Raw genomic sequence first — 25,506 nt, 5'->3', positions numbered from 1 at the left:
CTGGGTTCCAACATGCAAAGCAATCTAAGACTGGGTTCCAACATGAAAACATGCAAAGCAGATGCAAGCATGAACACAAAACAAACAAATCATAACAAAGATCAGTGTTAGTTTTCCAGAGGCATCAAAGCGTGCAAACTGATCCCCACGGAGAGCGCGTCGCTCTGAAAACTCGGGTGAACAACATAGAGGCTAAAGCCAACAAGCAAAAAACCACCGAGTGAGAATACAACAGACTGAGAAAGCAAAATTGAACATGCCAACTGCAGTATGGAAATATCCATGCTCAGAGCAAGAGAAGCAATGGATGTTATGGAAAAATCAATTCTGAGGATGAAAAGCGTAAAGTTACAAAACTGGGTGGTCCATGTATCGACTTGGAGCAGGATGGACAGACTGGTGCTGTGTAACTCACTGACAATGTTTCTTTCCTGCTCAAATTTCAATACCACAATAAAACTGGACTTCCAGGGCAAAAAGAGGTTCCATGATTTAAGAAAAAAACATTTCTCCATTGTCCCAGTGGTCTGCAGAGCCCCATAGTGATTTATAGAAAGTATTATGCGTACACTCTAAAATGTTAATAATCATATTCATACAAACACAAAAATATATGCATACCAAACAAAGAGTAACAAAAAATATATATAAAAAAACAGAAGAGAAACCTAAACCATCACCTTCTTTTCTCAGCGTTTGTGGGCTGTGACTCCAATGTGCAGTCATACACATGTATGAGAGAGCTTTTACATGTATGACCATTTCTACCCCACCATGCAGGCAGCCACACTCCATTTTCAGGGGGATTTAACCAACATACAAATATGCATGCATTAAAAATAAAATTAATGTCTAAAAAAGAAAAAGAAAAAAAAACGATGAAGGGGTGAAAGATCTGTCTGCAAGAATGAACCATTACCAGTGGAAGTGTCCGATCAAGCTAACGGACTTGTTTACAGTGTCCGCCCTGCACCAGTGGACAGGCGTCTGCAGCACCATTTGACGCACCACCTGTCCATGGCTGGCGTCCCCACGGACAATCTCATAGGATCCTGTCTGCTGAGCCAGGTTGTAGGGCTCCTGGTATAGGGCATAACCTGAGTACCACGCCAACGCTACATCAAGTCAGTGTGTCGAGCAAAATAACGTCTTCTTCACAGGTTTTTTTTTTTTTTTTACAGTTAAGTTACATGTTGTGCAAAAACATCATCTACATCTGCTTTTCTTTGGTCATGCAGCTTGATAGTAAAAGTGATACACTTGCTGACAGAAAAAAAAATAAAAAATTAAGGGTGGTGCTGCTCTGTAGCAATATGCTCTCCCTGCGGAGAGCAGACCAGTTTTTTTTGCATGCAGAAATCTGTTGTGACAAAAAAGTATCACAATACAATACAAAAAGTTTCTTGACAATGCAGTTCAAAGTCAAAGCCTAGACGTTCATCCCATACAATGAAACATGTTCAGGGTTCTGATCTTGGTCTTTTCCTTTCCACTTTCAATGAGGCAGGCAGAATTTACAGGATCAAAACATTTCCCACTTTCCCTTAAAAACCGACTAACAAATTTGATAAACAAGACATGCAACCAAAAAATGCACAGCTACTTAGATCTGAAAACAAGGGGCTATAACTATGAATGCAAAAATGAAAGAAAGGCAGTTGATAAAGGTCACCATCCTCTCATCAGTATTTTTGACATGAGCAGTTCAACAACAAAAAGGTATATGCTGGATTACCATTAACAACAACAACAACAAAAAAGTTCATGCAAAAATACTTTAGCTGGCCAGACAGTTTTTTTCAGATACAGTACATGATATATCAGTTCACAGCCGACAGATTATTATGTCAGTGCAAATTCACCATGTTCTGTGTGGACAGTTTCCCAGTCACCAGAAAACAACTCTCTTCTTAAAAACAGTCTCAACCCTCATCTTAAAAAAACTGTGATAAGTTTCAAAGGCAAATGCACAAAGGTTGCACATTACCAACAAAATCAATGAATAAGTCATGGAGTGTTGCTGCAAAAATTCCTGAACATTACAGTTTTAAACAACTTGAACTGAAGAGAGAGAGAGAGAGAGAGAGAGAGAGAGAGAGAGAGAGAGAGAGAGAGAGAGACTGTGTCTGTGGCACGTGTGTGTGTGTGTATGTGTGTGTGTGTGTGTGTCTGTGTATGTTTTATTGTTTGACTGATTTTGAAATGTGCTTTCTGATTTACACCTGTGACCATAATGGATGTTTATCGTTGACAGACAGCTTTTCAAGGCATGTTTAAATCTAACTGGATAATGTTAAGGTGCTTGGAAGATTATGTAATATCATTATCATTAGTCAACAGGACATTAAACTCCACTCTTCTGCTATTCTGCACACAGTTCTCTGTAAAACTCTGTCTCAAAAAGATGTTGTTTTTGTCCCCATAGTGACAATCAACCAAGGATTCTTTGGGCATTCTGATTCTGGTCATTTAGACAGCCCTACCAAACTTTTGGTGTGAGCAAAGTTTAAATAAAAAACAGGCTGCCCCTGAATCATTCTGGTTCCTTAACTCACTCTGGACGAATAGTTTTTTTTACCTTGCTTTCCCCTGTAGACACATTTGTTAGGGTTAGGAAAAAAATCACAAAAAATACAAAACACAAAGTAACTGAATGAAACTCCCTGTACTTGACCCACTGACCCCTCTCCTCACGTTGTGTGGACGCCCATCCCCCTCCCTCTTCACTGCTCTCAGAAGCTGAGTCACTATCAGTACCTTCTTGCTGGTAGCTTTCTTCACTGCAGATACTTTATTCAACATCCTCATCGATGTCGAAACCTTCAGTTTGAAGCATTTCAATCACTTCAGCAGCGGTAAAAGCCACTGTCGTAATCTATTGTGCTCCAAAAATTTCCACTTGTATCACCTGCAACGCCATTTTTAATACATATGCAGATTAACTTGTCATGTGGGGTACCAAGGTCTGTGTATAGTTACGGAACCTCACGAAGTAACTTTCCACTGAACCCTTGACACATTGGCAATGCCTGGTGTAGCTGTGATTTTTATGCTACCCCATGAGGAAAACGTGGAAAAAATCTTAATTGTCGAAACTGCTATAGTGTTCCATGGTCCGGAATGAGTTAAGTTAACTGCACCAGTGGAATCTTTTCTGCCCCAAGTCAACCCACAACTCCCCTCCCAGAAAATCGCATAAAATTATTCAATTTCTGTTAGGAATATTCCAAGTGAAGATGACAAACTGAACAGAGGCTGAGGATGGCAAAGAATGGGACAAAACTACTGCTTGTTTTATTGCCATTCGCAACATCCCCTTCAGTAACACAGAAAGATCTTTTAGTTTACATGTGCGCAGATGTGAGCGTGCGTGCATGCGTTTGCACGCACGTGTGTGTGTGTGTGAGTGTTTTTGTGTGTGCACGCATGCACGCGAGTGTGTGTGAGTGTGCGTGCATTTTAAAAGAGACAAAGAGAGACTTTACAAACATGGGCACACTGTGCATGCATGCACATATGTAAATGCATGATATTTGCCAAGTGAGGGCTCAAATGAATGTGTACATGCCACAATCATAAATGATAACTGTGCTCAATGAACCATACATATACTTCCACTGACAAGACTTCAGGAGCTTCAAAACCACATGTACATAGTATCTTTGTGCTTTTCTGGTTAATGTACCTACAAAAAAACAAACACAAAACAAACAAAAAAGTCCAAGTAACACCCTACCCCCACCCCACCCCACCCCCCCAATCAAAACCTAAGCCAAGCTGAAAATTGTGGGAGTCAATTTACCTACAATGAAGACACATGTAGAACAATTGATCTATGATAGAGTGGAGTGACAGATCTGTGGAAAATGCCTTTCTTGCAGATGTATATCTTGTGATTTATTTGAAAACATATGCTGTTATGTCTGTCAATTGAGGTGGGTACTTTTCTTCTTCATTCTTCAGTTTGTTGGTTTTGTCTTTCGTATAAAATTAAAATAAAACTACATATAAAATAAAACAAGAAAGCAAAAACCAAATAAACCCAAAGACGTGGAAACTGAGGAATGAATGTATCATTTTGTTTCTTTGTCTGCCCTGTATGTGTCTGTGCGAGTGGTTTTGTTATCTGCTGATCGTTAACCCCTTAAGTGCTGCTGATGATTATGCTTTTCAGTGAAGTGCTGTCACCTCACTAAGATAAGACTGAACTTAAAGGTCAGGATCAGGATTAAGTCACCACTCTGTGTCTGGACATCTTCGTCTTGGGACTGCGTTTAATTTTTGTTTGGTAAAATCACCTCTTCAAAACTACAAGAAGCAGTGAATACACCTCAAACACATGCCTTGCTGACCTCATTTCACACAGACTCAGCAGTCAGAGGGTTAAATGTCCACAGATACAATCCCAATGAAAGAACACATACAGTCATGCTGACCTGCTCTCAAAAGTACACAAAAGAACGAAGATGCAGGATAACATGAACAGAATGATGAATGCATACATGCACAAACAATGGACACAGGCCAACATCTAAACACATGCAGTGCAGACAGACACAGCTTCTGAGAGCGAGAGTGGAAATCAAATTAAGATCTCTCTGAACTGTGTGTAAAACTGTATGCTTTGTATAAATGAAGATAAAGACTGAAGAACATTTTCTGAACCAGAGCGGAGAAGCCAAATCATGAAACTGATAGTCAGTAGTGCACTAGCTAAGTGCGATGATTTCTGCTAGTGGTGCATGAAACAGGAATGTTTTGTAATTATTGCTTATACAGGATGGGAGTGAGAGACAAATGGTCAGCACATTTTACTGCAATCTGAAGGACAGAGAGGCAGTGTGTGGTGAGGAAAGGGTGAACATGTTTACATCTCAGATGTGTGCACTTGCTGGTCACAATACAAGCATCCCTGGATTACGGAAATGTGCATGTGTGTGTGTATGTGTGTGTGTGTGTGTGTGTGTGTGTGTGTGTGTGTGTGTGTGTGCATGCTTGAGCGTGTGCTTGCACGTGTATGTGTGAGACAGCTAGAGAGAGAGAGAGAGAGAGAGAGACAGAGACAGAGACAGAGAGAGAGTCTGTGTGTGTGTGTGTGTGTGTGTGTGTGTGTGTGTGTGTGTGTGTGTGTGTGTGTGTGCTGTACATACATGCACATGTGAGGAGTTTGTGTGTGTGTGTGTGTGTGTGTATGTGCCAGTGAGTCGTTTTTCTGCAATAGAGAATCTACATTAACTGCTGCAACACAAACATGCATGCAAACACACAGAACACCAGAATGAAACAATTCCTACTGCTGCACAAAAAGCATGCGTGCATGACGGAACCCAGTTTTCCTCTCATCAGTGCCAAAGTTTTGAGAGTTACAAGTGTTTCTTTGTGACGTGTACCCTGACAGAACATTGTAAATCACTTTCACCCTTTCTTCACAAGCAGACGCATATGCCATATTGACACAATACAATCAAATGCATACACCAATCAAGATAAAAAACAAACAACAAAATAAATTCATGACTGTCAAACATATATGGAAACAATTTAAAAAATCTTTTTGCATCATCTATGAAAACAGGAAATAATCATGTCAAACACATGGAAAAGACAAAATAATTTGCTGCCTGTGAAACACATGAAAAGAATATGAAAAAAAAAAAAATCTTTTTGCACCGTCTGTCAGAACAGGAAATAATCTCTGTAAAACAAAAAGAAAAACTAAATAAAACAAAACTGCACTGTCCACTGCTGTCATGGCCATCAACCAGTAATCTGCCCCACTGGACTCTTTTCCACCACCTCAGATGGACAGAAAGAGAAACAGCAGTGTGAAAGGGCAGATTTTTTTCACCAAATCAAATCTACAGGCTTCAGAAAAAGTCAAGGACCACTCTATAAAAACAGGTATGCTTTTAAAAATGTTGAAAAACGAAATGAAATTACTCAGGCTGCCTGTCGTCTACCACTGGCCTCTCACTGAACACACAAACAGCTGTTCAAGGAACATGTGCACCACAAACAGCTTAAAAAATGTGTTTGAAAAATCAACGTATCAGGCCAAAATGCACGCATATTCAGTGGTTTATGAACAACAGCTGTGGATTTTCACTGTAAAGAAAATGCAAGAAAGTACCTGTGGTTATGAGTGGTGCTTATCCATTACACTGGCTGCACACACCCCTGTTTGCCGGAAAGTCAGCATCATTTCACCACGCCTCCAAGAAGAAAAATGTGTACAAGTTCCCCGTTGGTCCTTAACTTTTTGTGAACCCTGTGTATCCTTTCACATCAACTTTGCACTTTGACTCCTTGTCTCCAGCTAGCTGAGAAGACTCTGGGATGAGGTGAAAGCTGATAAAGTGGAGTGGTGGCCTGGAGGTGGCACGTTCGCCTAGGAAGGTAGAGAGTCTGAGTGCACTGGTTTGAATCACGGCTCAACCACTGATGTTTTCTCCCCCTCCACTGGACCTTGAGTGGTGGTCTGGAAGCTAGTCATTCAGATGAGATGATAAACCAAGGTCCCGTGTGCAGCATGCACTTAGCACACGTAAAAGAACCCACGGCAACAAAAGGGTTGTTCCTGGCAAAATTCTGTAGAAAAATCCATGTCAACAGGAAAAACAAATAAAACTGCATGCAGGAAAAAATACAAAAAAAAAAAAAAAAAGGGTGGCGCTGTAGTGTAGTGATCCACTCTCCCTGGGGAGAGCAGCCCAAATTTCACACAGATAACACTGCTGTGTTAAAAAGAAATACAAATACAAATTCAAAAATACAAACTGCTACAACAGAATGTGCAAGAGATGATCATAGGTTTGTTTTTTCAAATCAGTAAAATTATTCTATACAATCAGTCTAAAAATAAGAAATTAAAAAAAAATCACAGAAAGAAAGTAACTCACTTTCAAAATTATCGGTGTAAGGAAGAGGGAAAGGTTTGGAGGGGGGCGGGGCAGGGTACTGTCCCTTGTGTCCCCGTGTCAAGGTGGTCAGTGTGTACACTTCGTCCACACCCAGGGTCAGAGAGGCCATGCCGTTCTTGAACTGTGACACACATCACTTCTCTCACTGTATTCATGTTAGAGAGTTACCACTCTTTACTATTTGTTAATCATTTCATCTCCTGGCCTCATTTGTTAATTTCCATTTGAAAAACCACAGAGGCAACCATGTGTTCGTTCTGTATTTTCCATGTGTTTTGTGTGGTTTGTTCAGGATTAAAGAGGCTATGTCAGTCTTGAATAAAAGCTAATTTGTGTTTGCACATTTCTTCTGTCTTTGCTGCTGTGTGCACATGTCAAATGGTCGGTATAAGGACAGGCCCGGCGCTTCCTTTTTTGAGGAAGTGTCCGGGTTTGTTCCAATGTACCTTTTATTTTACCTGTGTGCTGGCTGAATCAGTATCGTAGGCAGCACTGGCTTGAAGTTGTGTACCTTGTGAATGGAGAGAGTTGCCACTCTTTACTGTTTGTTAATCATTTCATCTCCTGGCCTCATTACTTGTTAATATTCATGTTAGAAAGATTAAAGGTTCCACAGCCTTTCACGTCCATCCAGGCAGAGAATTCACATCCACTATGTCTGGGGCTCAGTGTAGGAAGGCTGGGCCCAGTCCTCTCCTGCTGTTTCAATCTTCCCCAACTAAAGTCAGGTTAACCCATTCACACCTGGGTGGTGTGAGGAAAATGAGTACAGTGCCTTTCTCAAGGACACAACACCATGCCAAAACAGGGCCCTCACACCCTGATCACTGATGAACACTGAATCAGAATTCCAATGCCTGATTCTGCCTGGCTCTTCCTGCATTCAAGTTTGACATTAAAATGGAATTTCATATTTGGTACCCACACATTTTAGACATGGTGATACCAACTCATTTTAAGCAAGACATGATCAACAAAGGAATGTTATTTATTCCTTTATGTGCACAAGTGGGATCATGTCATTTCATGTACTTAAGAAAATGAGTGAAGACAGTCCTGCTTACATGCCTGACATAATCTTTATGGTCCAGTCCTAATTTTGATTTCTTCTTCTTTGTTCGTGGGCTGCAACTCCCACATTCATTTGTATGTACACGAGTGGGTTTTTAATGTGTATGACCGTTTTTACCCTGCCATGTAGGCAGCCAAACTCCATTTTCAGGGGTATGCATGTTCTTGTTTCCACCGAACGCTGACATAGACTACAGGATCTTTAACATGCTTATTTGATCTTCTGCTTGGGCATACACACGAAGGGTCTTCAGGCCCAATCAGGTCTGCACATATGTTGACCTGGGAGATTGGAAAAAATCCACCAGGTGCCGTTACCGAGATTCAAACCCAGGACCCTAAGATTGAAAGTCCAACGCTTTAATCACTCGGATATTTCGCCCATCTTTTTTTTTTTGTATTTGAAGAAAAACAAAATTTTTACCCTCAAAATTACATTTAATCTAATATATCGTGACCCGCTGATACAAAACCCAGCAGGGGTCTGCGTCCATGTCCCATTCAAAATGCTACTCTGCTCAGGTGGGGAAATCGAAAGTAGCTGAAGCTAGTGACCTCCCTTAGCTTATTACCTCCCTTCTGCATGCCTACACGGCACCCCCTTTGACGGCAACTGGATGTAACGGCTAACCCGAGAGGCATACAGGAAACAGAAGAAGCCTTTATCATTTCTGTACTGGCTGATTACACATGAATAAAATACAAACGGCAGGCAGTACTGTCCTGTAGTGATGCTGTATTCCAGTGGAAATCTGCCAAAATTTTACCAGCCCGATACTGAGGTGGCATCCAATGTAACAGTTTGGTATGCTGGACATTTTCTTTTTTTTTAATAAAAAATTTGGTTTTAAATACACACACAGGATAAACAACAACAACAGAGAACAAACGGGTCACCATGGAAATTCATCCATCAGGAGCAATGTAAATCTCCAGTCCACAAGAGTCCAAGAAAAATGAAAATAAATCAATGTTGGTAGCAGGACATTTTAACACAATTTCAACAACACACACACACACAAACACACACACACACACATATATATTCAGGTCTTTTTCTCTTTCACACACACTCACACAAAAAGAAAAAAGCTAGCTTCTGTATTCATCGTTGCAAACATTGAAAAAACATAAAGGACAGATAAATACTTTACCCTCTCCACCCCCCCACCCACCCACTGTGTCCACTGCCAACACCCCCACCCAGCTGTGTATGGGCCAGTGGCCTCAAAATTAAATTTTACAGTGTTTCAGAATAGGGGAAAAAAACAAAAAAAACAACAACAAAAAAAACAACAGAGAAAAGACGAAAAAAACTGTGTGCGTATCTGGAGATACATACATATCTTATGGGACATACACACTGATTTTGCTGTGATTCTCTTTTTTTTCTTTGCACATATATACTTATAAAGTTATATTTTTCTCATTCTTTTTCTTTTTTCTTCTCCTTTTCAGACTAGTTTTTAATGTGTGAACCAAAAAAAGGGCATATGCTTTACTTCTGTTACTTCCAAATACATGTCTACACAAATGACATATTAAAAAACAAACTTTTGTCAGTGCAACTTATTAAAAAAACAACACTTTTGTCAGTGTCAGTCACAGACACACACACACACAAATTTACAAATTTTGATGGCACTGATACAGTGAGTCAATGGTGTAATCACAATCCCGTACAACCTCAACTAGCAAAATTCATGTATGAATGTTTCAAAGAACATGTCACATTTTAACTGGATCACCTTGCATTACTTTCTTCTTAAAATTTTTTTTTTTTTATTGTTGTTTCTATAAACCTTTCATTTACGGTTTTCACGACAAATAAATATGATTCTGATTCTGATTCGTGTCCACACACCCACCCACCTACACACACACCCAACACACACACACAAACCCAACACACACACACACACCCAACACACACACACACACCCAACACACACACACATACACACACCCAACACACACACACACACCCAACACACACACACACACACACCCAACACACACACGCAACACACACACCCAACACACACACACACACACCAAACACACACACACCCAACACACACACACACACACACACACACACAGAGAAATACCTGTACAGGCTGTCTAGCCTGAAACATGGTGGTTGGCTGTCCACTGAAGCCCAGCTTGCTGTACCACTGTTCCATCTGAGGAATGTTGCCCTGGCAACACAACAGATAATGACAATAATATATTGCACTTACATGGTGCAAACTCCCCATAGATGGGCTCTCGGCGCCTCACCTGAAACATGTACATACACAACAGTGCATTATACAAAATAAATAAGAGCACATAAGGCCACAGGAGTGGAAAAAAACTAAATCTGTATCCACCAGTACAATACTACAAATTGCAGATATGAATAATCTGTCTGCAATTTTATTTGTTTTCCTATCGAAGTGGATTTTCTACAGAATTTTGCCAGGGACAACCTTTTTGTTGCTGTAGGTTCTTTTACGTGTGCTAAATGCATGCTGCACACAGGACCTCTGTTTATCATCTCATCCGAATGACTAGCGTCCAGACCACCACTCAAGATCTAGTGGAGGGGGATAAAATACTGCTGACTGGCGGTGTGATTTGAACCAGTGCGCTCAGATTCTCTCACTTCCTAGGTGGACATGTTACCTCTAGGCCAACACTCCCCTCTTTGTTCCTGGCAAAATTCTGTAGAAAAATCCACTTCGATGGGAAAAACAAATAAAACTGCATGCAGGAAAAAATACACAAAAAATGGGTGGCACTGTAGTGTAGCGACGCGCTCTCCCTGGGGAGAACAGCCCGAATTTCACACAGAGAAATCTGATGTGATAAAAAGAAATACAAAGATAAATACAAATTATGGAAATGTAGAAAACAAAATGCCTTAAAGTCTGGGGCACACACACACAAAAAGACTGACAAACAGAAATCAAGAATCCTTACAAAAGACCCTCCCAGCTGGATATCCATGGTCTGAGGCACCACATCGTAGGCTGGCAGTGGGGGACGGATGCACTTGGAGTGATTGTGACTCTGGAAAAACGTCAGAAATAAATTCAATCAGCACCTGCCTCACAATACAGCTTTTTGCCTGCATCAATCTTTCTGCCTGCGAAAGTCGCCAAATTGCGGTGCCACTTTTTATACCCTTCGAAGTGATGTAGCCTCTTTCTCAAACAGCTCCTCCATACCCTCCCTTTTTCCATCCATAGTTTTTCTGGACTTCTATCTATGTGTATTCATACATTCTGTTTTCCATCCCTTTGTTTCAGAGTTATGCATGCAAAAAAGTGACGGGTGTGAAAAGGCTTTGATTTGTTTCCACACAAGATTTAGTGCAATGTAAATACATATTATCATTATTATTTTCTAAAATTATAATTACTATCATCATAACTATTATCATTATCATTACCATTATTATTATCATCAATATGTTCATGGGTCACAAAAACACAAAATGGCTGAAGGTGAATCTAGAAATGGTTTTGTCTCCCATAAAATTGTAACTTTCTAAGAAAACTGTGAATAAGCAGCAAGCAGATAGATTCAGAAACAATCATAGGTTTCACAGAGAGCTGTTCAGTAAATGTGAAAAGTCCTTTACTGTCCACATAGCAATACAGCCCTCCAGACAAGGGGGATATCATTTTAAGCATATTGTTGCACCTCTTGAATGATTCTAACACAAAAATACATACACACATGCACAAATACACACTTAATAATACACAAACTCACATACATACAGATACATACACAAGACGTCCGCTCGCATGCAACAGTAAAGGAACTGTTCAGCAGAAAGAGAGAGAGCGTCACTGACCATGGTCTCGATGATGATGGTGAGGTCTTTGCCGTCAGGACTGACCAGGGCCACGTAGCTCCCTCCCCCCTCCAGGATCCCCACCCCCGCCCCATGGCGCAGGTAGCTCCACCCGATATCCGTGAACTGCGTCGTGTGGGCTGGAAGGACAGGAATCCATCATCAACACACAACGCTGCTGACATTCCAAATACCCATTACACCAATGCAAAATTTGCATGATTCTTTTCAAACCTATGGGGATGGGCACAATAGTCAAGTGGTTAAAGTGCTGAACTTTCAATCTGAGGGTCCCTGGTTTAATGTCAGTAATGGCGCCTGATGGGTCAAGGGTGGAGGTTTTTCTGATCTCCCAGGTCAACATATGTGCAGACCTGCTTGTGCCTGAAACCCTTTCAGTGTATTAACAAGCAGAAGATCAAATATGCAAGTTAAAGGTCCTATAATCCATATCAGCATTTGGTGGGTTATGGAAACAAAAATATAACTCAGTAGGAACACCCCAAAAGTGGAGTGTGGCTGCCTACATGGCGGGGTAAAAACGGTCATACATGTGAAAACACCACATGTAAATGTGAGTGAATGTGGGAGTTGCAGCCCACGAACAAAGAAAAAGAAGCCTGCCTTGCAGGTTCACAAACAATTGCGTACAGTTATTCAAACAATTTATCTGCAGATGTAAACAGAAGCAAAAGCGTGCATTCCTTGTTCTAAAATTCATAGTGATAACACACACGTATCTTGTAGGCATACTGACAGTGCGCTGAAATGAAAAAGTACAATAACACAGGGGAAAACAAGCACATACACATCCACACATTGATACTCTGCAGAAAATTAAAGCACAACAATCCATGAACCTTTTAACACAATTTATATTAATACACATTTCATATACATGCAAGTACACATAAGCACAAATACACATATGTACATACAGACACACACACACATACACACAAACATACACATGCTAACACACACAAACACAGATGCTCACACACATAAATCAATAACTTTATCATTTGAAACACACAGTGTACAGAAATCTGCCTTCAGGGCTCGTCATAAAGAAACACCAAGCTCTACTGGAGTGTTGGTCTAGTGGTAACACGTCCGCCTATGAAGCGCACTGGTTCAAACCCCACAGTCGCCAGTATTTTCCTCCCTCCACTAGACTTTTGAGTGGTGGTCTGGACACTTGTCATTTGGATGAGACAATAAAACAAGGTCCCGTGTGCTGCATGCACTTAGCGCATGTAAAAGAACCCGTCGATAGGCAAACAAATAAAGCTGCCGGCAGAGAAAAACACACACCAAAAAATGGGTGGCACTCTCAGTGTAGCGATGCGCTATTCCTGTTGGTATGAACACCAAGAACGCTTACAGTAAATGTTCAGCAAATGAACAACTCGCACTGACAAGGTCTGCAATGTGCAGTATATCTACAGCCGGACATGTATTCACTTCCACACACTGACACAGATGCAGAGAGCAGCCCGAATTTCACACAGAGAAATATGCTGTGACAGAAAAAGAGTGATACAATGCAATGAATACAATACAATACAATACAGTGAATACAATACAACAGAGAAATCTGTTGTGACAAAAAGAGTAATACAATGCAATGCAATGCAATACAATATAATACAATGCAATACAACACTGTTGTGACAAAAAGAGTAATACAATGCAGTACAATGCAATGCAATGCAAACCAATACAATATAATACAATGCAATGCAATACAATACACGAAGAATCAAAGCCAAGCCTTACCAGAAAGCCAGATGGGGGTGTCTACGCTGTAGTTACCACTCCAAGGCTCCACTGCGGTCATCAGGCCATCACGGTAATACGGCAGGTGGTTGTAGTAGCTGGCGATGAGGTTCCATGAAATGGTGCTGTTTGTGGAGCAGGCACAGCAAAGACAGGTCAAGTCTACTGTGATCATGTGTGTGTGTGTGTGTGTGTGTGTGTGGTGTGTGTGTGTGTGGTGTGTGTGTGTGGTGTGTGTGTGTGTGTGTGTGTGTGTGTGTGTGTGTGGTGTGTGTGTGTGTGTGTGGTGTGTGTGTGTGTGGTGTGTGTGTGTGTGGTGTGTGTGTGTGTGTGTGTGTGTGTTGTGTGTGGTGTGTGTGTGTGTTGTGTGTGGTGTGTGTGTGTGTTGTGTGTGTGTGTGTGTGTGTGTGTGTGTGTGTGTGTGTGTGTATGTGTATGTGCTGTGTGTGTGTGAGTGTGTGTGTGAGGGGGTAGGGGTGTAGGGGTGTCTGTGTGTGTGTGTGTGTGTGTGTGTGGTGTGTGTGTGGTGTGTGGTGTGTGTGTGTGTGTGTGTGGTGTGTGTGTGTGTGTGTGTTGTGTGTGTGTTTGTGTGTGTGTGTGGGGGGGGGGTGGGGGGCGGGTGTGTGTGTGTGTGAAGAAGATCAAATATGCACATTAAAGATCCTGTAATCTATGTCAGCGTTCAGTGGGTTATGGAAACAAGAACATACTCAGCATGCACACCCCTGAAAACGGAGTATGGCTGCCTACATGGCGGAGTAAAAACGGTCATACACCTAAAAGCCCACTCGTGTACATACGAGTGAACATGGGAGTCGCTGCCCACACTCAAAGAAGAAGAAGAAGAAGGGACCCATGAAATAAAATGAGGAAGAGACCATGTGTGGGCCTTTTTTTCTTTCTTTCTTTTTTTTATTTTATATATTATTACTTTTTAACAGAATAGAATAGAATATGTCTTTATTACCAAGTGTACCGGGGTCACAAGGAATATTGGGGGGTATAGTACATAACAAGATATGAACATAAATCGAAAATCATTCACAAACACAGATACAGTAGAAATTAGGATACATACAAGCACATATCAATATAAAAACTTGTGCATACTCACACATGTACGCACTGCACACACACACATACTCACACACACACAAACTCTCTCTCTCTCTCTCTCACACACACGTTTGAACAGAAGCTGCATATTACATGTGGATGGGGCTGATAACTAGATCTTCAGGTAGATGGTTGTTGGTTGCACAATTCCATTTATCACACTGGATTTGTGAAGCAATGTCTTCATTAAAACTATAAAATCATCAGGTCCACCAAGCACATGGTTTTGGCTTCCCTCTCACACTTAACTGAGAAAAAGAAGAAAGCTAGTCTCATGTAGTCTGCTGCAGTACTGTCAACAGCTGTCTATTCAATCTCAGTCTTTTTCTTATGCTGTATTTTAGCCAGCTCAAAAAATGTGTGTGTGTGTCTGTGTATGAGTTCATTCAAGCATGTTTGTGTGCATGTGTCTTTGTGTATGATTATGCTTTTACAAGAATGTATTGCCTTTAATTATATACTATGTCCTTTGATGCCCTGGCTACATTTATGCCTATGTGTGAGTGTGTGTGTGCATAAGCATAAATGAAGTGTTGAACAGAACACATTTCTGGAATCATTTTAATTAACACTTCTTTGATGACTAAATCACTTGTCCCTTGTCAAAAGGTCCCGGAAGTGGTCGTGAAAATAAACTCTCTTGTGGTGTCTTTTTGAAAAGTTTCCTTTGTAATTACACAATGAATCACAGACACACAGACACAAACACATGTTTAAGGATGCACACACACACTCACATACACACACACACACTCACACACATACACACACAAATTGAGAAAACAGTAAAGTAAGCAACAATAGGATGGAAGAAGCTGATGAAAGAACAGCATCTACATGACAGATGTTATAACTCTGGAAACACCACTTTTTAACACCTATCTGGTAAAAAAAAAAAACACACCAAAAAAATAGAAAAAAAACAAACAAAACTGAATTCAGGTCCCAGCAAAACCACATACAAAACATGTGGCTATTTGTAAAAAAAAGGAACATTAAAAAAACAAAACAAATCTGAATTAATGTCCATGCAAAAACACACACAAAACATATAGTTATGTAAAAGCAGCACCACCAGATTTACTTACGAAGTCATATAGCCAACAGCATAGTTCTTGTTCAAGATCTGAAACAGTCCAAAGAGAACCTGAGTTTTAAAACAAAAATTATCTATTCCATTTTATTTTACATTCTAACAACATCTCTTAATAAAACAATGGATACTTAGAAGAGAATGAGATGGGTTTTTTCTCTCTTTTTTTTTTTTTTTTTAGATAACAGACCAAAGAGAGATGGTATCAAGTTTGAAATCATCTGTAAAGCAGCTATAGTAATAGTATTCTTCAATTTCATGTCTTTTCATTTTATATGACATCAACGAAATAAGTGGAAGGGGTGGGAGGGAGTGGGGGAGGGGGGATGGGGGGAGGAGAGAAGGAGGAGAGGTGATGGGAAGAAGATGTTGTGTGTGCACGTGTCTGTGTGTGTGCATGCATGCTTGTGCATGTGTATGTGTGAGTGTGCCAGTCAGTCTCTCTCTCCAAGTACACATCTACACAACTAGATGGCTTCTTTAAACACTGCATGGGAGAGGGAATAAAATTTGCTTTTAAAAATGTTCAGGTATAACACACAGATATGTATCCCTAAGATTCTCTCTGCAGAAGCCTCTAAGAAATTGTGTCAGAAGGTGAATGATTGAGGTGGGTATGGATTTCACACACACACACACACGCCCACACACACACACACGCCCACACACACACATGGACCCCCACCACACACACACCACACAAACACATGAGACATCCCCACACACACACTCACCCACACAGACAACCACCCACCCACACCACCCCTCACACACACAGAATCAGAAAGACTCAGTACTCACCCTGGCCCAGCACCCTCCCCCCACCTCATCATTAAAGGTGCTGTAATCTTCAGACGACCACAGCGGTTTTCCTGTCTTCATGGCCTCCTCTGTCGACGTTGTGCCTGGATAGTGACATCTGCAAAATGGTTTGGGAAGCACGCACTGTCATTTCTACATCAGGCAGCTATTAATCCACTCTCCCTGATTCCCCCCCCCCCCTTCACATATCCATGCGTATACTCACTCACAGAAATCATTCACACACATATGCATAACTCATTAATCCACTCACCCCCACACATATATCCATTCATCAAATATCACCTACAGTGAAAAGATGTTAAACTAAAGAACGAAGATTCATATACACTGTATGAGTGCTAATCCAATCACCCGAACACATATCTCTATATACATATATAAGTGCTAATCCACTCACCCCCATACATATATCCATACACATTGTATAGTGCTAATCCACTCACCCCCATACATATATCCATACACATTGTATGAGTGCTAATCCACTCACCCCCACACATATATCCATACACATTGTATGAGTGCTAATCCACTCACCCCCACACATATATCCATATACACTGTATGAGTGCTAATCCACTCACCCCCACACATATATCCATATACATGTATGTGTTCACCCACTCAAAAGGCAGAAAATAAGAAAGGAAGTGAAACAGGTTCAAACCCAAGTCACAGTGCCTGGTGGGTAAAGGGTGGAGATCTTTCCAATCTCCCAAGTCAACATATGTGCAGACCTGCTAGTGTCTGAACCTCCTTTAAGTGCATGCACATGCAGAAGATCAAACACCCACGTTAAAGATCCTGTAATCCAGGTCAGCATTCAGTGGGTTATGGTAACAACATACCCTGCATGCACCCTCCCCAAAATGGAGTATGACTGGCAGTCGTACAATTAAAAGCCCACTTGTGCTTACAAGTGAACGTGGGAGTCGCAGCCCACAAATGAAGACAAGAGAAGGGAAAGGAAGGGAAATAACTAGAAACAAAGTGACAGATAAAACAGAGGATATCTCTGGCACAGACTTCCTTAAAATACCGAAGTCCATAAAGAACGAGAGGAACAAGACAAAAAAAAAAAAAAAAAAAGAAAAAAAAAAAGAAGAAAATAACTGCAGACTGCTCAGCTTCTTTCTAATCGCTCCATCAGAAAGGTACAACAACAAACAACAGTTCATCACAACAGTAAAATTGCTCCATCAGAAAGGTACAACAACAAACAACAGTTCATCACAACAGTAAAATTGCTCCATCAGAAAGGTACAACAACAAACAACAGTTCATCACAACAGTAAAAAATCAATCTTTTTCTTCATGCAGAATGTTTTGGGCAAGTGAAGTCAGACAGAGCCCATCCCTATCCAGTTAAGATTTTCATGTCGGGTTTACTTCCCATATGAGGCAGTTAGTATTGGGCTACATGGTTACCAGCAGCAGAGAAGAACATCTGATCTGACATCAACTATGTTGGTATGGTCAAGTAACAAGATCCAATGGCCTTGCTTAAAAAAAAAAAAAAAAAAAAAAAAAATTCCTCCAATGAACTGCTGAGGGAGGGAGATGGAGGGAAAGACCAAAAAACCGATGGAATGACAACATTGCAGAATGGACGGGAAAACCATGTGCTGAGACCCCAGACTTTGACACACAACTGACAGACCTGGAGGAACGTTGTGAAAATCTATTTCTGTGTGGCACCCCAGTGACTCCTCACAGCACTGCATTAAGGGAGAAGACGTAAAACCAACAATAGCAACACACACCTGAAAAAACAAACAAACCCACCCCAAAAAATAACAACACACAAACACCTCTATACAAACATGTACTACCAATCAACACAAAGAGAATTATCCTATCAAAATGAGACTATATCATTTTGGAAGTTTCCTCGCATAAACCAAACTGGTATGGGCTGAAGTGAGGCGGGAGGAAAGGGTGGAAGGGAAAACAACAGCAATACTTAAAGGCTTTTAGAAAAACTAAATAATTGACACACACACATATACACATCAACACCATCCATGCATTGCGATACACTGTGGTCTGGGAAGAGGCTTGTAGGCATTCAAGGTGTGACAACAACAAAGCAGAAGTGCAGCTACACTCATGATATTTGTATTTGTATTTCTTTTTTATCACAACAAAGTTCTCTGTGTGAAATTCGGGCTGCTCTCCCCAGGGAGAGCACATCGCTACACTACAGCACCACCCATTTATTTGTATTTTTTCCTGCGTGCAGTTTTCTTTGTTTTTCTTATTGAAGTGGATTTTTCTACAGAATTTTGCCAGGAACAACCCTTTTGTTGCCGTGGATTCTTTTACGTGTGCTAAGTGCATGCTGCACACGGGACCTCGGTTTATCGTCTCATCCGAATGACTAGCGTCCAGACCACCACTCAAGGTCTAGTGGATGGGGAGAAAATATCGGCGGCCGAGCCGTGATTCAAACCAGCATGCTCAGATTCTCTCGCTTCCTAGGCGGACGCGTTACCTCTAGGCCATCACTCCACATCAATCATTTGTCTTCACATGCTTTCAGTCCCATGCCTTAAGTTGGTGTGAACACCAAGAACACTTACAGTAAATGTTCAGCAAAGGAACAACTCGCACTGACAAGGTCTGCAGTATGCAGTATATCTACAGCCACACATGTATTCACTTCCACACGCTGACACAGATGCAGAAACAGACAATCACTTTCCTCCATGCTAATTAAAAGAAAACTGATTTAGCATCCAGTCTGCAAACAGCCCCATGCAATCCATCATTTGTCCATTCAGCACACAGGAAGATTAATCATTCCCATGCTAAAAAGAAAGCCCATGGGAAGAAGCTTCAAGCCAGGAGTATGCTTTGCTTTCGGTGATTCCAAAGAAAAGTACCCAATAAAATCTACAGCCTGGGCAAGACCGGAGTCTTTCAGGATGTCCTCAGCAATCACCCATTTTTTATCCGCCGCCACAATCCTCACATGGGAGTGACTGCTTTTGTTCAGCATCTGCCTCAGAGTCTGCAAAGGCACCACAGAGGAGGAGAACAATTCAATCGATCAAACAAAATACACAAAAAAACAACAGTGCATGAAAACAGAGCCAAACAGCAATAAATGATGTACCCGATGGTATCAACAGCAGCAGCAAGAGCAGAATCCTTGATGATGTCGCTGGAGATGCTCCAGGAACTGTCTGCGGCTACAATACGAGTGGTGGTGAAACCTCTGGAGTCCAGCATCTGTCTCAGAGTCTGGCAGCACAGGCATTACTAGGAGCTAGAAGTGCACTATTTATATATTGTGATGTATAATTTGCAGGATGACTGCAGACTGCTGTATTTTTGGGATGATTTTGTATCTGTATTAAGACAAGTTTTCCATTTTTAGTGTTTTGTGGATTAGTTTTTCTTACATTATACAGCGCGACTGATTAATTTTACATGCAAAGGGGCTATCCAAATTAAATCATTATCACAAATCAATTATCACTAAAAATTAAAGTATTATCAGTACAATTATAGAACAGTTTTCTATAACAAAAGGCCCATAGCAAAAAGGATTAGACTCAGATTCAAATGGTTAAATAGGCCTTGGCCCTTTACAAATGGAGTGCACATTGCTTATAATACAGAAAGAATCAGAAACTTAAACTCTGCTTTCTTGTGTCTGGAGCACTGTTTTTAAAGCTAGCAACATTCATGTTGCATGTGATATTTAATGGGAATTATGTCATTCCTGGGAAGACAGACAGACAGACAGACAGAGAGAGAGAGAGAGAGAGAGAGAAACCAAACAAGATTAGACCACAAGGAAAACTGAAACTAAGTAAAAGAAATAATTCTTTAAGAATATGCAAACTTACTCTGTATTGAACACAGAAACTGTACCACTCCTATATTGTAACACTAACAATAACTTTACTGATTACACTTTGATTTGCATAATATAAGCATTTGGAATAAAATGTACAGAACAGGAGAAAAGACACCACAATCAGCTTTTTCAACACACTAACTTAATTATATAGAATTTATTTAAAAAGTTAAGTTTCTGATTTATTTCCTATTACTAATTTTCATTTAAAAAACCCCACAAAAACATCCTTAACATGACTGTAAATGGCTCCATGAGCACACACACACACACACACACACACACATGGAGAATCATACTGACAAAACACATGGAAAATCATACTGACTTGAGAATACAAACCTTAATATATGTTATATCATACGGACGTTCATTCCAAATCTGGAACAGAAGTGAAAATTATTTTTTCACTTATTTGTAAAATTTCTCTGCAACACTTTCAATCCCTTGCACAAGACTGCAAAAGAAGAGTGCACAAGTAGGGAATAACTTTACAATGCTGAACATATCCTTTGTTCGTTAAAGTTAATTCGTGAAATCTAGCTATCTATCTTTATATATATATATATATATATATATGAATGAATAAATATATGTATAAAATAACACCTGGCAGCTGCTGGCACCATGTCACGGTGAAGGGTGGTGCTAGAGGTGTGCAGTGACAAGTGTCAATCAAAATAAACAATGAAATAAAAACACTGAACATGTTGTCTGTTAAAAAAAATTCATTTCTCATTTTCTGTAGTACAGAAATAGATTTCATGAGTGGACAGTGTGTGCAGTTTTTATCATATCTCTCTCTCTCTCTCTTTCTCTCTCTCTCTCTTTTTAAACATACATATGTATATGTGTTTACTGAGTGGGATAAATGGCACTGTTTCAGTGCAGAAGATGGGGCGGAAAAAAAAAGAACAGAGATCCTGTCAATCCGAATCACACCCACCCTATAATTTGTAGAAGGAATCCACGATCAAGTCGACACTCTCTCTTAAAACATTGATGCACACATGCAATTCATGCATGCATGCATGTGGATGTGCATGTGTGTGTATCTAAATTTGTGTTGTTGCTATTGTCATCAGTATGTTTAGTTTTAACTTCTCCTACCTGATACATTACATCATTTACTTAATGACATGATCTTTTTTAATTGTCCTCTCTTACCTATGTTTCAAATCATATGTGTCTGTGTGAGGGTGTTTGAGTGAATGCCTTTAGCTCTATTGTAAAGTGCACAGAGCTTTAAGAATATGTGCCATAGCAAGATGTCTTAATAAATGAATGAATAAATATGTAAATAGATAATTCCAAACTCACACCACACCACCACAATGACACCCCCACTGCACTCCACACACAAACAGCAAAGAAATGTACAACATTTCTCATGAAGACACTGACCCCAACATAATCGATGGTGAGGTTGTAGTGAACTTTGGCCCCATTGACCCAGCGGATGATGTAATCAGCAGTCACCTTGGGGTTATGGAAAGGGTTCCGGGTTCCCTGACCAACCCATCCAGGGAATGTCCAGGGCAGCCCATACAGCTTGATGTTGGGGTTCCTCTGGTATGCAGAAAAGGCACAAATGTCTTTTGCTGTGCTCGGCTATGTGACGGTTAAAGCAATGTGTGTTATATAGTGCTGTGTTGTGCTGTGTTGTGGTAATGTGTTATACCTCAATGTGCCGTGCAATAATGGTTATCATATTGTCTGAAAATGACTCATCCATGATCCTAAACCTTAAAAGAACTCAGCAACTGATTCTCTCTCTCTCTCTCTCTCTCTCTCTCTCTCTCTCACACACACACACACACACACACAATCTAGTTGGCACATTGACATATTTCTCATTTAGAATAAAAGAGATTCAACAGTTTCATATCTAATCATTTTCAAAAGTATATATATATATATATCATAAAAAAAAAGTCAAAGGAACTGAAAAGTAAACAAAAGAGGTCAGTGCTGTATGAACATCCACCATAAATTACGCCCTCTATTGTAAGTGCATGCAAAACACACACACACACAAACACACGCACACAGACACACACACACACACACGCACACACACCCACAGACACACACAACACAAAAATCAAATCAGATGATGTTGCTTACAGCCCAGCTCAATACCCACACACAACGCACGACAAAACCAACAGTGCTGTGGTGACATCCTAACATGACTGCATTACCTCACAGACAGACTCCATTGGAAATAAAAAACAAAAAAACAACAACACCTGCACTGCACTCATCTAGTGAAAACATCAACAGTTAGGGTTAGTTTGTTTTTTTGTTTTCGGCCAGTGAAGAGGGACAGACGAAGAGCACTAAAAAATGAAAAAAAACCCCAAAAAAACCCAACAACCCCCTCCTCACAAGGTCCTACCAGCATTTTCAATTTATTCATATACACAGAGGTGTAGTGTATCTCTCTCTCAATATATATCTCTCACATACACAAAGTTTCAAGTTTTAATTATCCTTTCACTCCTATTGCCATTTGGAGTATGGAGGATTACTGCAAAATAATGTTTTCATTTCAGAACAAATATTTCCAAATACACAACAATGTCACATAAAAGTTGAGAAAACATGAATATCTTTTAACTCCAAAGGTGTAGTTAGGCAACATTTGCAAATCTAATCATCTTACATACAGCTACAAGGACTTTTCTGCCTCCTTTGAGCATATTACAAAATTTAAAAACCGATTTTGGAGACAGATATTTTTTAGGTACATATCTATTTCGTAACTGATCATAACTGGGACATTCCATTATAAAATGAAACTCATCCCCAATCACAGACATGTTACAAACCTTACAAAACCGTAACTCTCGTGGTGTGCCTTTGCGTCTCCGTGTTTCTATTTCCAGCTTATGATTACTACTTTGGAATCTGAAGAAGCTGATAACAATTATCAGGCATTTGACATATATTTTTCTCTACCAAATCCACTTTCAGACAGAAAAAAAGAAAGAAAGGGTAGCTGGCGCTGCACACACACACACACACACACAAAATATCCACACTCTCTTGGGGTCTTGGCCTCTGCTCCCTGAAGCAAGCACCACAAACGATAAAATAATACAACAGCAAAAATTTGCAAAATTATAACAAGTTTCACAAGTTGTAAAGATATGAATGGCTGCTGTTGTTTTTCTCTCTCTTTCTCTCTCCCTCTCTCTCTATATATCTATAAAACAAAGGACAAAAAACAACATATACATCACTTCACTTCACTTAATTAAGTTAATATATACATACATATCTATCTATCTGTCTATCTATCTATCTACATTATCTCACACAGCAATCAACACCACACAGACCAGTGACTGTGACACAGCACTACATTATCTCACACAACACCACACAGACCAGTGACTGTGACACAGCACTACACTATCTCACACAACACCACACAGACCAGTGACTGTGACACAGCACTACACTATCTCACACAGCACCACACCGACCAGTGACTGAGACACAGCGCTACACTGTCTCACACAGCACCACACAGACCAGTGACTGAGACACAGCGCTACACTATCTCACACAGACCACACAGACCAATGGGACACAGCACTACACTATCTCACACAGCACCACACAGACCAATGGGACACAGCGCTACACTATCTAACACAGCACCACACAGACCAGTGACTGGGACACAGCACCACACAGACCAGTGACTGGGACACAGCACTACACTATCTCACACAGCACCACACAGACCAATGGGACACAGCGCTACACTGTCTCACACAGCACCACACAGACCAGTGACTGAGACACAGGACTACACTATCTCACACAGCACCACACAGACCAATGGGACACAGCGCTACACTATCTCACACAGCACCACACAGACCAGTGACTGAGACACAGCACTACACTATCTCACACAGCACCACACAGACCAGTGACTACCTTCTTGGCCTCCACCATCAGCCACCACTCGTAGCCACGCTGGTAGTTCTCCTCCCAACTGTTGTGCATGTGAGACGCCTCCGTCCCATCTGCACAGTTTCAACAATCCTTCAAACTAGTCTTTGTTCAGTATTCACAATGTATTGTATACTTTGTCACAACAGAGTAAAATTTGGGCCATCTCCACAGCAGCAGAAGCATGTTCCTACAGTGCAGCGCCAGCTACCCTTTCTTTCTTTTTTTCTTTTTTTTTCTGTCTGAAACTGTATTTGTTTTACTATCAAAGTGGATTGATTTTTCTACAGAGTTTTGCCAGGGACAAGGCTTTAGTTGCAGAGGGTTCTTTGATGTGCGTTTAGCGCATGCTGCACATGGGACCTCTGTTTATCATCTCATCAGAAAAACTAGCGCCCAGACCACCAGTGGAGAGGGGAGAAAAAAGCCCGGTCAGTGTGTGGAAACTGAACCTGCGGACACTCGCTTCCTGGTTGGTCATATTACCACTAGGCCACTGTTCCACTGTAAAACAATGGAAAAAAAAGCATGAGAGAAACACAAAGACATTTAATAGTGATCTGATGAACAAAACAAGACAAGGGAAACATCTTCACAACAATAAATATTTGAATATCATAAAATATGTATCAGTTTTGTTGAACGACTGCACCTGTCTTTGTCATGGTGAACTACATTCTTCTTTATTGTGAAATGCTTGATCTTCTTTATGATTGTGTGTATGTGGGTGTGGGTGTGTGTGCACGCGTGGGCGTGCGTGCGTGTGAATCTCTGTGTGTGTGTGAGCATGTGAATGTGTGTATGCAGACGCATGTGTATGTGTGTGCGTGTGTGTGAATGTGTGCGTGTGTGAATATGCACACACTTGTGTGTGTATGTGTGTGTGTGTGTGTGTGTGTATGTGAGTGTGTGTGAATATGCACACACATGTATGAGTGTGTGTGTGTTTGTGTGTGTGTTTGATAATTTGATAATGTTTCCTCTCAGTCTTTTAATAATGCAGCAGTAT

General features: G+C 40.6%; 1 protein-coding gene across 3 annotated transcripts in view; it reads right to left on the bottom strand.

The window, feature by feature from the left end:
- The window catches only part of LOC143293787 (galactocerebrosidase-like), a 34,640-nt gene that overhangs the window by 7,182 nt on the left and 1,952 nt on the right, over window positions 1-25,506 (bottom strand). The window contains exons 4-15 of one of the 3 annotated variants that reach the window (XM_076605032.1): window positions 24,483-24,571; window positions 21,930-22,094; window positions 20,868-20,906; window positions 19,776-19,903; window positions 16,634-16,751; window positions 15,828-15,865; window positions 13,624-13,748; window positions 11,842-11,981; window positions 10,959-11,048; window positions 10,103-10,192; window positions 6,900-7,041; window positions 920-1,097 (exon numbers count right to left, since the gene is read on the bottom strand). In XM_076605032.1, the coding sequence (XP_076461147.1) occupies window positions 920-1,097; window positions 6,900-7,041; window positions 10,103-10,192; window positions 10,959-11,048; window positions 11,842-11,981; window positions 13,624-13,748; window positions 15,828-15,865; window positions 16,634-16,751; window positions 19,776-19,903; window positions 20,868-20,906; window positions 21,930-22,094; window positions 24,483-24,571 (1,342 nt within the window). Of the gene's footprint in view, window positions 1-919; window positions 1,098-6,899; window positions 7,042-10,102; window positions 10,193-10,958; window positions 11,049-11,841; window positions 11,982-13,623; window positions 13,749-15,827; window positions 15,866-16,633; window positions 16,752-19,542; window positions 19,671-19,775; window positions 19,904-20,867; window positions 20,907-21,929; window positions 22,095-24,482; window positions 24,572-25,506 lie in introns of all 3 variants that reach the window. The other 2 variants (XM_076605033.1, XM_076605034.1) reach the window with 2 other exon arrangements.

The sequence above is a fragment of the Babylonia areolata genome, chromosome 19 (assembly GCF_041734735.1).
Source record: "Babylonia areolata isolate BAREFJ2019XMU chromosome 19, ASM4173473v1, whole genome shotgun sequence".
In the NCBI taxonomy this organism is placed as follows: domain Eukaryota; kingdom Metazoa; phylum Mollusca; class Gastropoda; order Neogastropoda; family Buccinidae; genus Babylonia; species Babylonia areolata.
This window is presented reverse-complemented; position numbering and strand designations above follow the sequence as displayed.